This window comes from Symphalangus syndactylus, chromosome 3 (genome assembly GCF_028878055.3).
Source record: "Symphalangus syndactylus isolate Jambi chromosome 3, NHGRI_mSymSyn1-v2.1_pri, whole genome shotgun sequence".
Lineage (NCBI taxonomy): Eukaryota > Metazoa > Chordata > Mammalia > Primates > Hylobatidae > Symphalangus > Symphalangus syndactylus.
Genome location: NC_072425.2, coordinates 69,671,817 through 69,684,119, shown reverse-complemented (window position 1 = coordinate 69,684,119; position 12,303 = coordinate 69,671,817). Strand labels below are relative to the sequence as shown.

Genomic DNA, 12,303 nt, shown 5'->3' with positions numbered 1-12,303 from the left:
CAGCTTGGGTGATGGTGCCAGATGCTGTATTTAAAAAAAAAAAAAAAATACAGAGAGAGAGAATGCTACCTGACAGGGCATCTGCCTATCCACAGACTTTTTTTTTTTAATTTTTTTTCAATTAATTATTAACTCAGACACATTTCATAAAAACAAGCTTCTCAACTCTGGATGTGGTTCAAGGAAGACAGTGGGCCTCATTACTCACTCAGATTAGCCGGGCACTCGGATCAACCTATTTCCCTAGCCTTACCTCCCCCTCTGATCATCTGACTTAATGAGATTCTTTCCCAGAAACCTCCTGCCACTTGCATCTCTCGATGTTTGAAATTCATTGGAAAGAACTTAAATGATTTGAGAATTATATATAATATCCTAAACATAAATTATACTATTTATAAAAAATATAATACCTAATATATAATATAAATATATGACATTTATAAATAAAATGAATCTATTTGTAATTGGTCCTGGAGTCATGTCTTTAGGTGTGGGATTTAATTTATCCAAATTTATGGTCTCTAGTAAATGGTATGATTAAAGTCAAGGTAAATTAAGCTCTCAAGCTATATCTATAAATTGAGGAGGTGCTGACTAATTTAATTTCTAAATGTCTCTTTCAGCTTAGAGACCACTTGATTCTCAGTGATTTAACAGACAACTGAGTATTTTTAAACATAAAGTCAGGGTTTCTCCACCTTAGCAATGACATTTTGGTCTGGATAATTGTCATGAGGACCTAGCTATCCCGTTCATTTTAAGATGTTTAACAGCATCCCTGGCCTCTACTCACTAGGTGGCAAGAGCATTCCCCCCACTTTAGTTATGACAACAAAAATATCTCCAGATATTCCCAAGTGTCCCATGGGGAAAGTGAGGGGAACGTGTAAAATCACCCCTTGGTTGAGAACCATTTACCATATGAACAAGCAGATTTTTAGAAAAGTCCGACAGCATAAATTTCAATACAATGTCTACTTGTACCTTAAACTTAGTATTTTAAATATTTTTAAAACCTTATGACTACTTAATCACTTAGTCCTTTCTGTTTAAAAATTGGTAAATGTCTCTTATCTAATACAAGAAGTCCAAAGTTCTTATCATTGCTATCTTTTCTGTTCACAATCTGCCCTCATCTTACCTGTCCAGACCTATTTCACCATCCACGACCACCATCCATAGTCATTCCTAGCTGGTTGATCCATCTTCTCTCCTCTACAAACACCATTATTAAGCTTATTAAGAGATAATTGCCCACAGAATAAACACTAAATGTAGACAGTAGTAAATAACCAAATATAACTTAACCCACTGAATTCTGTGTAGCGGTCCATATCAATGTCACATGTACTTTAAGAATTTATAAAATTAGACAATCCCCTATCCATAATTCAGACTAAATGAATGCTGTCTGGATAAAACATTCTGAGTCAGGTTCAACAGCTTTGAATACAAGAGACTATCTAAATCTTAATTTTTCTTTCCTGGAGTCCTTTAGACAAACAAAATTTTGTCCCTTTCATAAAAATGAGAAACAGAAAAATGCTATTTTCCTTACAGAGTGTAGCCACCTTCTCTTTCCCTTATCTCCATGTGAAAGAACAGGAGGGACCGCCAATGGTCTAAAGACTGTACCCTGAGAAAACTCCACCAGGGTTTTTGGGATCCAAGCCTGTAGATGTTACATACCTGTGTGACTAAATTTGGACACTGTGAACCAGTTCTTGCTGTACTCCTCTTCAGAGATGCTGTTTTCTCCTGGCTCTGGATTCAATTGGTCACTCTGAGAGCAGGCATTGACTGTTATGATCTGGAGAGAAAGACATTTGTTGGAACACAGTGACATTAATTCAAAAGCACTGTGAGTCACACTAATAGAAGCACCATGGTGAAGGGCAGTGTCTGTTAACACTGGCTGCATATGACAATTGCCTGGGAGGTGCTGACAAATCCCATCACAGGCTGGCAGGACACAAGCATCCATGTGATTTCTCTTTGCAGTCATGACTGAGAACCCCTGCTCCACACCTCGGTTCTTAATCTTGAGTGCACATCAGAATCACCAAGGGCTTGGGGGCTGGTTTAAGCCACAGGTCACTGGGTCCCACCTCTGGAATCTCTAATGCAGCAGGTCTGGAAGGAGGAAGAATTTGAATCGCTAATAAGTTCCCAGGTGATGCTCATGCTGCTAATAGGAGATCATATTTTGAGAAAACATTAGAATCCAAGGAATTTGTGTTGGAATTCTAGCTCTGTCATTTAGAAGCCATGTGAATTTGGGAAAAATCACTTAATGTCTCTGAGCCCCTTTTCCTTCATTACTAAAATAATAGCCAATAATATGACTGTCCCATATACTTCCGAGCTGCAGAACAAATGCGGTAACTCAAGTGCTGGGATTACAGGGGTGAGCCACCATGCCCGGCTGGCCCGCCTAACATTTTAAATTTGGATTTTCCCCTTCTCTTCCCCTCCTTTTTTTTTTTTTTTTTTTGACAGGGTCTCTCTCTGTCGCCCAGGCTGGAGTGCAGTGGTGCAATCTCAACTCACTGCAAACTCTACTTCCCAGGGTCAAGCGATTCTCCTTACTCAAATTGGTAACTCAAAAGCAATAAATAAATGCAAGCTTGAATTATTGAACCCAGTTGCAATTTCTAGTTGAACTCTGGACATTTGAACTATTCCAAAAATAAATCTACTTAAGTGCATATTTCTTGGGATTCCAGAAACTCATGGCATTTTTCCTAAAAGAACAGCCTTCCGTATCTCTCCCCTAAAAGGTTCTTTTACATAATTGTCTCAATACTAATCTCTTTGCTTCTGCTTCTCATTCTAAAAAAAAGGCTGAGGTTTTTTTTTTTTAATTCATCCAGATTATTATTTGGAAAAATGTGTAAAAATTTTTTAAATAAGGCAGAGCATTAGATCATGAAAGGTGAATTCTTACAGAATTGCTACTTGAGATATAAAACTTCCTAAAGAAATATAAAAAGTCTCACTGAATGAAAATAAAAACAACACATCAAAATTTGTAGGAAAGAGCTAAAACAGCGCTTAGAGGGAATTTTATAGCACTAAATGGCTACATTAGAAAAGAAGGCCAGGCACAGTGGTTCACACTTGTAATCCCAGCACTTTTGGGAGGCTGAGGCAGGTGAATTGCTTGAGCTTAGGAGTTTAAGAACCAGCCTGGGCAACATGAAGAAACCCCGTCTCTACAAAAAAAAAAAATACAAAATACAAAAATTAGCCAGGTGTGGTGGCACACCTGTGGTCCCAGGTACTCAAGGGGCTGAGGTGGGAGGATCACTTGAGACTGGGAGACAGAGGTTGCAATAAGTTGAAATGACAACTGCACTCCAGCCTGTGTGACAGAGTGAAACCCTGTCTCAAGAAAAAAAAAAAAAAAATTAAGAAGGAAGTCTGAAATCAATGACCAAAGTTTCTACCTTAACAAACTAGAGGCTGGGCGCGGTGGTTCACACCTGTAATCTCAGTACTTTGGGAGGTCGAGGTGGGCAGATCACCTGAGGTCAGGAGTTCAAGACTAGCCTGGCCAAAACTGAAAATACAAAAGTTAGCTGGGTGTGGTGGCATGTGCCTATAGTCCCAGCTACTTGGGAGGCTGAGGCAGGAGAATCACTTGAACCCAGGAGGCGGAGGATGCAGTGAGCCAACATCGTGCCACTGCACTCCAGCCTACACGACAGAGAGAGACTTTGTCTAAAAAAACAAACAAACAAACAAACAAAAAAACCTAGAAAGAGAAGAGCAAAGTTAAACCCAAAGTAAATAGAAGAAAAGAAATAATAAAGATAAGGGCAAGCATGAATGAAACAGAAATCAGAGGCTGGGCGTGGTGGCTCATGCCTGTAATCCCAGCACTTTGGGAGGCTGAGGCAGGCAGATCAATTGAGGCCAGCCTGGCCAACATATCGAAACCCTGTCTCTACTAAAAATACAAAAATCAGCTGGACGGGGTGGCACAGGCCTGTAATCCTAGCTACTCAGGAGGCTGAGGCAGGAGAATCACTTGACCCTGGGAAGTAGAGTTTGCAGTGAGCTGAGATTGCACCACTGCACTCCAGCCTGGGTGACAGAGAGAGACCTTGTCAAAAAAAAAAAAGGAGGGGAAGAGAAGGGGAAAATCCAAATTTAAAATGTTAGGAACGGGCCAGCCGGGCATGGTGGCTCACCCCTGTAATCCCAGCACCTGGGAAACCGAGGTGGGTGGGTCACCTGAGGTCAGGAGTTCGAGATCAGCCTGGTCAACATGGTCAAACTCCATCTCTATTAAAAATACAAAAATTAGCCAGGCATAGTGGTGGGCGCCTGTAATCCCAGCTACTCGGGATGCTGAGGTGGGAGAATCGCTTGAACCCGGGAGGCAGAGGTTGCAGTGATCCAAGATCAAGTCACTGCACTCCAGCCTAGGCGACAGAGCAATAATCCATCTCAAAAATAAATAAGTGAATAAATAAAATAAAATGTTAGGAACAAAAGTAGTGATGTCACTAACCACAGATCTCAAAGACAATAAATGAATAATAAAAGATTATGAACATTATGCCAATAAATTAAACAACTTAAACAAAATGAAGGCCAGGCGCGGTGGCTCACGCTTGTAATCCCAGCACTTTGGGAGGCCGAGGCGGGCAGATCACGAGGTCAGGAGATCGAGACCACGGTGAAACCCCGTCTCTACTAAAAATACAAAAAATTAGCTGGGCGTGGTGGCGGGCGCCTGTAGTCCCAGCTACTCGGAGAGGCTGAGGCAGGAGAATGGCGTGAACCTGGGAGGCGGAGCTTGCAGTGAGCCGAGATAGCGCCACTGCACTCCAGCCTGGGCGACAGAGCGAGACTCCGTCTCAAAAAAAAAAAAAAACAAAATGAATAAATTCTTTGACATACACAAAAAAAGCTCATTCAAGACGAATTACATAACCTAAATAGCTCTATATCTATTACAGAAATTGAATTTGTAGTTAAAAGCTTTCCCACAAAGATGGTTTCATTGGTTAATTCTACCGAATACTTCAGACTGAAATAATATCAATTCCTTACAAATTCACCCAGAAAACTGAAGAGGAGGGAATACTTCCCAGCTCACTAAATAAACCAAGCATCATCCTGATACCAAAACCAGACAAAGATATTACAATAAAAGTGAACTAAACACAACTATCCCTCAATAATTCTGATGCAAAAAAACTAATGAAAAGTTTAGCAAAATGAATACAATATGAAAAAAAATACATCATGACCAAGTGGGGTTCATCCCAGCAAGGTAATTTAATATTCTGAGAATTCTAACATTATAAAATTAACGAATGAAATTCACTGTAGAATAACAAAATCAAAAGGAGAAATATCTGATCACCTACGTAGATACAGAAAAAGCATTTGACAGAGGCTAATATCCATGAATGATAAAAATTCTCTGAAAACTAAAAACAGAAGGAAAGTTTTCACCCTGATAAAGGGCATCTATAGAAAAACCTATAGCTAATCTCATTCTTAATGGTAAAGGATTAAATGCTTTTCCCCTAAGAACGGACACAGGAAGAGATATCTGCTTTTATCACTTCTAGTCAATATTATACCAGAAGTTCTGTTCAGTGTAATCAGGCAAGAAAAGGAAATACAACATGTCCAGATTGAAAGGAAGAAGTAAAACTATCTATGTTTGTAGATGACATGGTCATGTATATAGAAAATTCTTAAAAAGCTACACAAAATCTACTCAAGTAAAGGAGTTTAGCAAGGTTGCAAAATATAGGACCAGTATCAAAAAACTTCTATATACCATAAACAAATAATCAGATATTAAAATTGTTAACTAACGGCAGTTATAATAAAATTCAAAAATATGAAATAGGGATACATTTAACAAAATATGTGCAAGATCAGTACTACTCTAAAAGCTACAAAACATTACTTCAAGAAGCCAAAGAAGACCTAAATGGAGAAATACATCATGTTCGTGAATCCGAAGACTCATTATTGTTAAAATGTCAACTTTCCCCACATCGACATATAGATCTATGGCAATTCCATTCATAATCCTAGTCCACTTCTCTGTAAAAATTGACAAGCTGATTCAAAATTTATATGGAAATGCAAAGGACACAAAACAGCCAAACTTTTTGAAAAAGAAAGAAAATTCACCTTTAATATATGACTCAAAATTTATTATAAAGTTGTATTCAAGATAGCATAATATTGGCATAAAGATAGAAACTGATCCATACATATTGTGATCTATATGGTCAATTAATTTTTCACACAGATGTCAAGGCAACAACAGAAAAAAGATATCTTCTATTATTGTTAATATGGTCAAGAACAGAATCGAAAAAGATATCTTTTTACCAAAAAATGGTAGAAAATTTTGATATTCATATTCAAGAAAGAAAGAGAAGGGCAGAAGAAACTCAATTCTTAGCTATCTTCATATACAAAAATTACCTCAAAATTGATTATAGACCTACATGCAAGAGCTAAAACTATAAAATTCCTAGAAGAAAACATGGGCTTAGTGATCTTGACAAAAATATTTTAAATGTGATACAAAAAATCATAGACTATAAAAGAATCAAACACTTCATCAAAAAAATTATGGTTTCAAAGGATATTCATGAAAATTAAAAGGCAAACCACTGAGAAAAAATATTTGCAAAAACATCTACTCAAAAAAGGACTTATATCTAACATATATTTTTAAACGCTCACAACTTTATAACAAGACAACAACCAATTTTTTAAATGGGCAAAGATCTGAACAAACATGTCACCAAAAAAGATATACCATCATGCCCCGCATAACACTATTTCAGTTAATGACAGATCACTAATACAACGGTGGTCCCATAAGATTATAACGGAACTGAAAAATGCCTGTCACCTAGTGACATTACAGCTGTGATAACATCGTAGCACATTTTGTTTTTTATAAATTTAGTGTAGCCTAAGTGTGCAGTGTTTATAAAGTCTACAGTAGTATACAGTAATGTCCTAGGCCTTTGCATTCACTCACCGCTCACTCACTGACACTCCTAGAACAACTTCCAAGTCCTGCAAATAAGTGCCCTATACAGATGTACCAATTTTTATCTTTTACACTGTACTTTTACTGACCCTTTCTATGTTTAGATATGCTTAGATACACAAATGCCATTGTGTTACAATTACCTAAAGTGTTCAGTACAGTAACATGCTGTACAAGTTTATAGCCTAGGAGCAACAGGCTACATCATACAGACTAGGCATGTGGTAGGTTAGACCATCTAGGTTTGTGTAAGTATATTCCATGATGTTTGTGCCATGATGAAATCACCTAATGACACATTTCTCAGAAAGTATTCCCATCATTAAGCAATGCATGACTGTACAGACGGCAAATAAACATATGAAAAGATGCCTAGTAGCATTCGTCACTATGGAAATACAAACGAAGTTGTACCATGAGATACCACTACACATTCACTAATATGGCTAAAATTTAAAAGATTGAGTATACTGAATTGGTGAGTGCTATGATTTGAATGTTTGTTCCTTCCAAAACTCATGTTAAAACTTAATTCCCAGTGCAATCATATTAAGAGATGGAGGCTTTAAGAGGTGACTGAATCATGAGGGCTCTGGCTCATGAATAGATTAATTCGTTCATGAGTTAATGGACTAATGGATTATGGAGGGGATAGGTTATTTATCATGAGAGTGGATCTGTTATAAAAGCCTGTTTGGCTCTCTCAGGAGCCTCCCTTGCCATGTGATGCCCGGTGCCACCTAGGATTCTGCAGAGAGTCTCTACCAGCAAGAAGTCCCTATCAGATATGTTCCCTCCACCCTGGACTTCCCAGCCTCCAGAACTGTAAGAAATAAACTTCTTTTCTTTATTAATCACCAAGTCTTAGGTTTCTATTATAGCAACACAAAACAAACTAAGACAGTGAGGATGTGGAACAGCTGAAATGCTCATAAATTACTGATGGGCATGTAAAATGTTACGACTACCTTGGAAAGCAGTTTGGAAGTTTCTTCAAAAATTAAAAAACACTTACCATATGACTCTGACATTCCATTCCTAAGTATTTACCAAGGAGAAATTAAAACATATGTCCACAAAAAGACTTGTTCATAACAGCTTTTTTGGAATAGCCAAAAACTGAAAACAACCCAAATGTCCTTCAACATGTTAGCAGATAAATAAATTGCAGTATATCCACTCTAATGACTCTTAAATTTATATCTGGGTGTGGTTGTGTATGCCTTTAGTCCCAGCTACTTGGGAGGCTGAGGTGGTAGGACTACATGTGCCCAGAGGTTCAAGATCAGCCTGAACAACATAGCGAGACCCCATCTCTTAAAAAGAGGAACAAATTATATCTTCAGTCCTTTCAATACAATGATATTTTGTGCAGATGGCACTTTACAATAAAGATAAATCAAACTAAGATAGGCCACTATCTTGACTGCTCAAAACCTAAAAGACAGAATAACAGTACACTTACTGGCACCTGGAGTCCTTGAGTATTCTTCTTTTTCTTTGACAGTCTCCTGTCTTTGGTTAGCATTTTTGCTTTGACCCATGCTCCCTGCCCTACTTCTGAAGAGCCTGAAAGATCTGTAAGGGAAATGGTCTACATGAGAAAGTTGACAACAGTAAGGGGGGACCATTTTGTTTTACAGAAAAAGCTGAGAGAATGGGGAGAATGACAATGTGGTTAAGAGTCATAGATTAAAAAAAAACAACAAAAAAAAAAAACCAGTAGCAATGCAAAGGACTTAATGTTGATTTTTTAAATGTTTATTCCTTACTTTTAATCTTACAGATCTTCATCAATTTCTCCTCCTTATGGAATCTAAAACTATGACTCCTAGCGAACGGCCTGTCTCCGCGGAGAGGATTGATCCAAAAGGATGTGTTTGGCTGAAGCCATGGTCCCATCTCTGAGCATTCACTACTCTGGGCCGATCTTGTTGAGTTATCAGATAGGGAGCTGTCCTGGGCCTGCTTCTGGTGCTGTTCACTCCGAGTGGAATCACTGTCACAAGTGGAGGGCAAGCAGGTTTGCCATTTTTTCTTGATGCTAAACACACCAGTTTCATCACCTTCTGAAAATGCCCAGTTTATATATCCACCTCCAGTTTGCAAGATCTTGGCTTGGGAAAGAGGGGAGGTCATTGTCATGGGTTCAGGTGTGCAACTCAAAGTGGGTAGCACTTGCTCCGCCTTGTCTTGTCCATCCGGTAAGTGAGCAATTGGCTCGTGCTGTTCCTTGGTTTCATCCACTGATGCCCGGTCAGAGACAATTGGGGTCTGCCCAGTCAGACGAACAAGAACCTCAGTCTGGATGTCCTGTTCAGTTGCCAGCACATGTGGCACAGAGGGTCTGGACAGAGGCAAGACAGTTTCTGCTGAAAAAGGAACTCGCTTTAGATTAGAAGGGACCAGAAGAAACCGGCCATACTTTGAGTGTGCTTGCCTGTTAGGAGACACCCCAGAAACCACTATACTACTTTCTGTTTCTTGCTTTTCCTGGTCATTTCTTACATTTGTAGCCTCTCTTTTACTGTCTGTAATCTCAAGAAGCGCCCCCCTCTGCACTCTTGGGGGATGCCGGCCTCCAGCCAGGCTCCTCAGCAAAGAAGAGGGCATGCTATAATACTGGTATTTCTTCTCTCCAGCGATCTCCATGCTGCCTAGAACCTCTGCACAGATGACATTGCTCCAGCTGTGGGGAAGTTTTTTGCAAGTAGAATGCTTTCTCTTGGCCAGGAGAGCCTCATCCTCTTGCAAGGTGTCAACAGCAGAAAGGACTTTTAGGGTATCCACAGTCAGGGCAGAGAGATCCTGCAGGTGTCCCACCTGGCTGTCCAAAGACAGTAAGGAGTCCTTTATAAAAGACACCTTTTCATTCATTTCTTTCAGCTGGAAGTACATCTCTGTAACCCTAGTGGTGAAGGAAGGGAGAAAACCAACAAGCACATTAAGCCAGTGAGAATTTGCTCTCTTTCTACCCTACTTCCATCCTTAAATGGCTCCTGAGCCTCAGCTGCTTCCCTAGGTTAATCTGTCTTTTGCCTTCTTCTTCGCCCAATACATAACTCTCAACTCAGGTGATCTCATCCACTCCTATAATGCCCACTACTACCCATAGGAGAGGAAAAACTTATAAATCTACATTTCTAGCCCTTATTTCTTTTTAATATTTCAGAACCACATTTCCAGTTCCAGCTAATGATTCCTTCAATTGTGTGATCAATCATCCCATTTTTATTCATTAATATATTTATTCATTTACATGACAAACACTTGAATACTTCCTAATAGCAAGCACTGTACAATTTTAATGCATGTAGGAGATCCTGAGGAAGAAATAAGAATGACAGAAATTGAATCAATAATCAAATACGTAATGAAGAAAAAGAAAAAAAACACAGATCTTTAAAATTAAAAAAAAATCTCTAACTCTACTGTTCAAACAGGCTTCCCAAGTTTCAAACAAAATCCATTTTAGAAGACTTATATTCAGAAAAAGCCTAATGCAAATTTTTTAAGTTGTTTTGAATACTTTAACCCAAGATTATGATGTTCAGTCATTGATTCATGTAAAAGCAACACAACACATGTTCACCTATTCAAATGTAAATGTAAGTTGCAAGTAAATTGAATTAAATGTAACAATTAGTCCAGGTGCAATGGCTCAGGCCTGTAATCCCAGCACTGTGGGAGGCAGGTGGATCACTTGAAGTCAAGAGTTTGTGAACAACCTGGCCAACATGGTGAAACCCCATCTCTACTAAAAAATACAAAAATTAGCCGGGCATAGTGGCAGGCACCTGTAATCCCTGCTACTCAGGAGACTGAGGCAGAGGTTGCAGTGAGCCAAGATCACACCACTGCACTCCAGCCTGGGCAACAGAGTAAGACTCCATCTCAAAAAAATAAAAAAAATAAAAATTAATTTAATTGAGAGATGGTTACTATTTGTCTGTACATTTCTTTGTAATTATCTCTGTATGTGGATGAGGTTGGTTTTGTATCCCCCAAAAAGCATATGTTGAAGCCTTAACCCCAGAACCATAGAATGTGACCTGATTTGGAAATCAGATATTGATAGAGTAATCAAGCTAAAATGTGATCATCAGGCTGAACTCTAATCCAATATGACTGGTGTCCTTATAATGTGAAATCCTGACACAGACACAAAGAGGGAAGACGATGTGAAGACACACAGGGACAAAATGGCCATTGGCTAGAATAATGCATCTACAAGCCAAGGAACACCGACGGTTGCCAGCAAACACCAGAAGCTAGACCAGAAGCTAGAAGAGGCAAGGAAGGATAGCAACATCGGAGAAAGCATGGCCCTGCCAACACCTTGATTTTGGACTTCTAGCTTCCAGAAGTGTGAGACAATGAAGTACTGTTAGAAGACACACAGTTTTTGGTATTTTGCTGCAGCAGCCCTGGGAAACTAATGCAGCTATCTAAACTTCATGAGCGATGGAATAAATTACAACATGTATGAGTTGATTACACAAAAAGAAACTTGTATGCAAAAATAGAATACAAAGGTTTAAAACGAAAGTAAATTGGAAAACTAGTATTCTAATAAATTTGATGAGGCATTGATATCTCTTGATTAAGCAAAAACTTTCACAACTTATTGAGGAAAAAAAATTACAAAGACTCCCAAAGACAGGAACAGATGAAAAGATACAATACAAAAGGTAAGGAAACCCGGTAAAATAGCCTCATTAGGTAATCAGAGATGAAAATTAAGATAATAATGAGTTCATCTATATCATAACGGCATTTGTTTTAACCTAGCAAATTAAAAAAAGAAAAAGTGAAACAACTCGGTAGCAAGGATGGAACATAGGGACACAATAATTGTAAAGGAAACATAATCTCACTATGCTAAAGCAGACAGATATGCTAAATTATGAGATAGAATATTATGCATCCATTAAAAATCATACTCACATTGTTGATAATTATTTTCTTGGGCTATTTCTGATGGTAGAGGCAGGGCTGGGGATGTCTATTATGTTCGGCATTATGTTTTTAAATTTGGTATAAAATTTTAAGTTCAGAAACAATAGTTAAAATATATTTACAAAGTATATGTAATTAATTGGAGAAAATATTTTTGATGTGTAAGAGCAAAAAAAAAAAAAAACAGGATACAAAATAGTATCATCTTAACTGGAAATATGTAGAAGACTAAATTTTAAAAAGCCAAAATTTTCACGTGAACTCTGGCATATCACATTGTTTTTTCTTTCTTT

At 38.3% G+C, this 12,303-nt stretch overlaps 1 protein-coding gene across 1 annotated transcript in view; it reads right to left on the bottom strand.

The window, feature by feature from the left end:
• Positions 1–12,303, bottom strand: part of TRPM6 (transient receptor potential cation channel subfamily M member 6) — a 170,777-nt gene that overhangs the window by 30,002 nt on the left and 128,472 nt on the right. The window contains exons 26-28 of the mRNA XM_055272224.2: positions 8,824–9,959; positions 8,517–8,629; positions 1,693–1,813 (exon numbers count right to left, since the gene is read on the bottom strand). Coding sequence (XP_055128199.1) covers positions 1,693–1,813; positions 8,517–8,629; positions 8,824–9,959 — 1,370 coding nt within the window. The remainder of the gene's footprint in view (positions 1–1,692; positions 1,814–8,516; positions 8,630–8,823; positions 9,960–12,303) is intronic.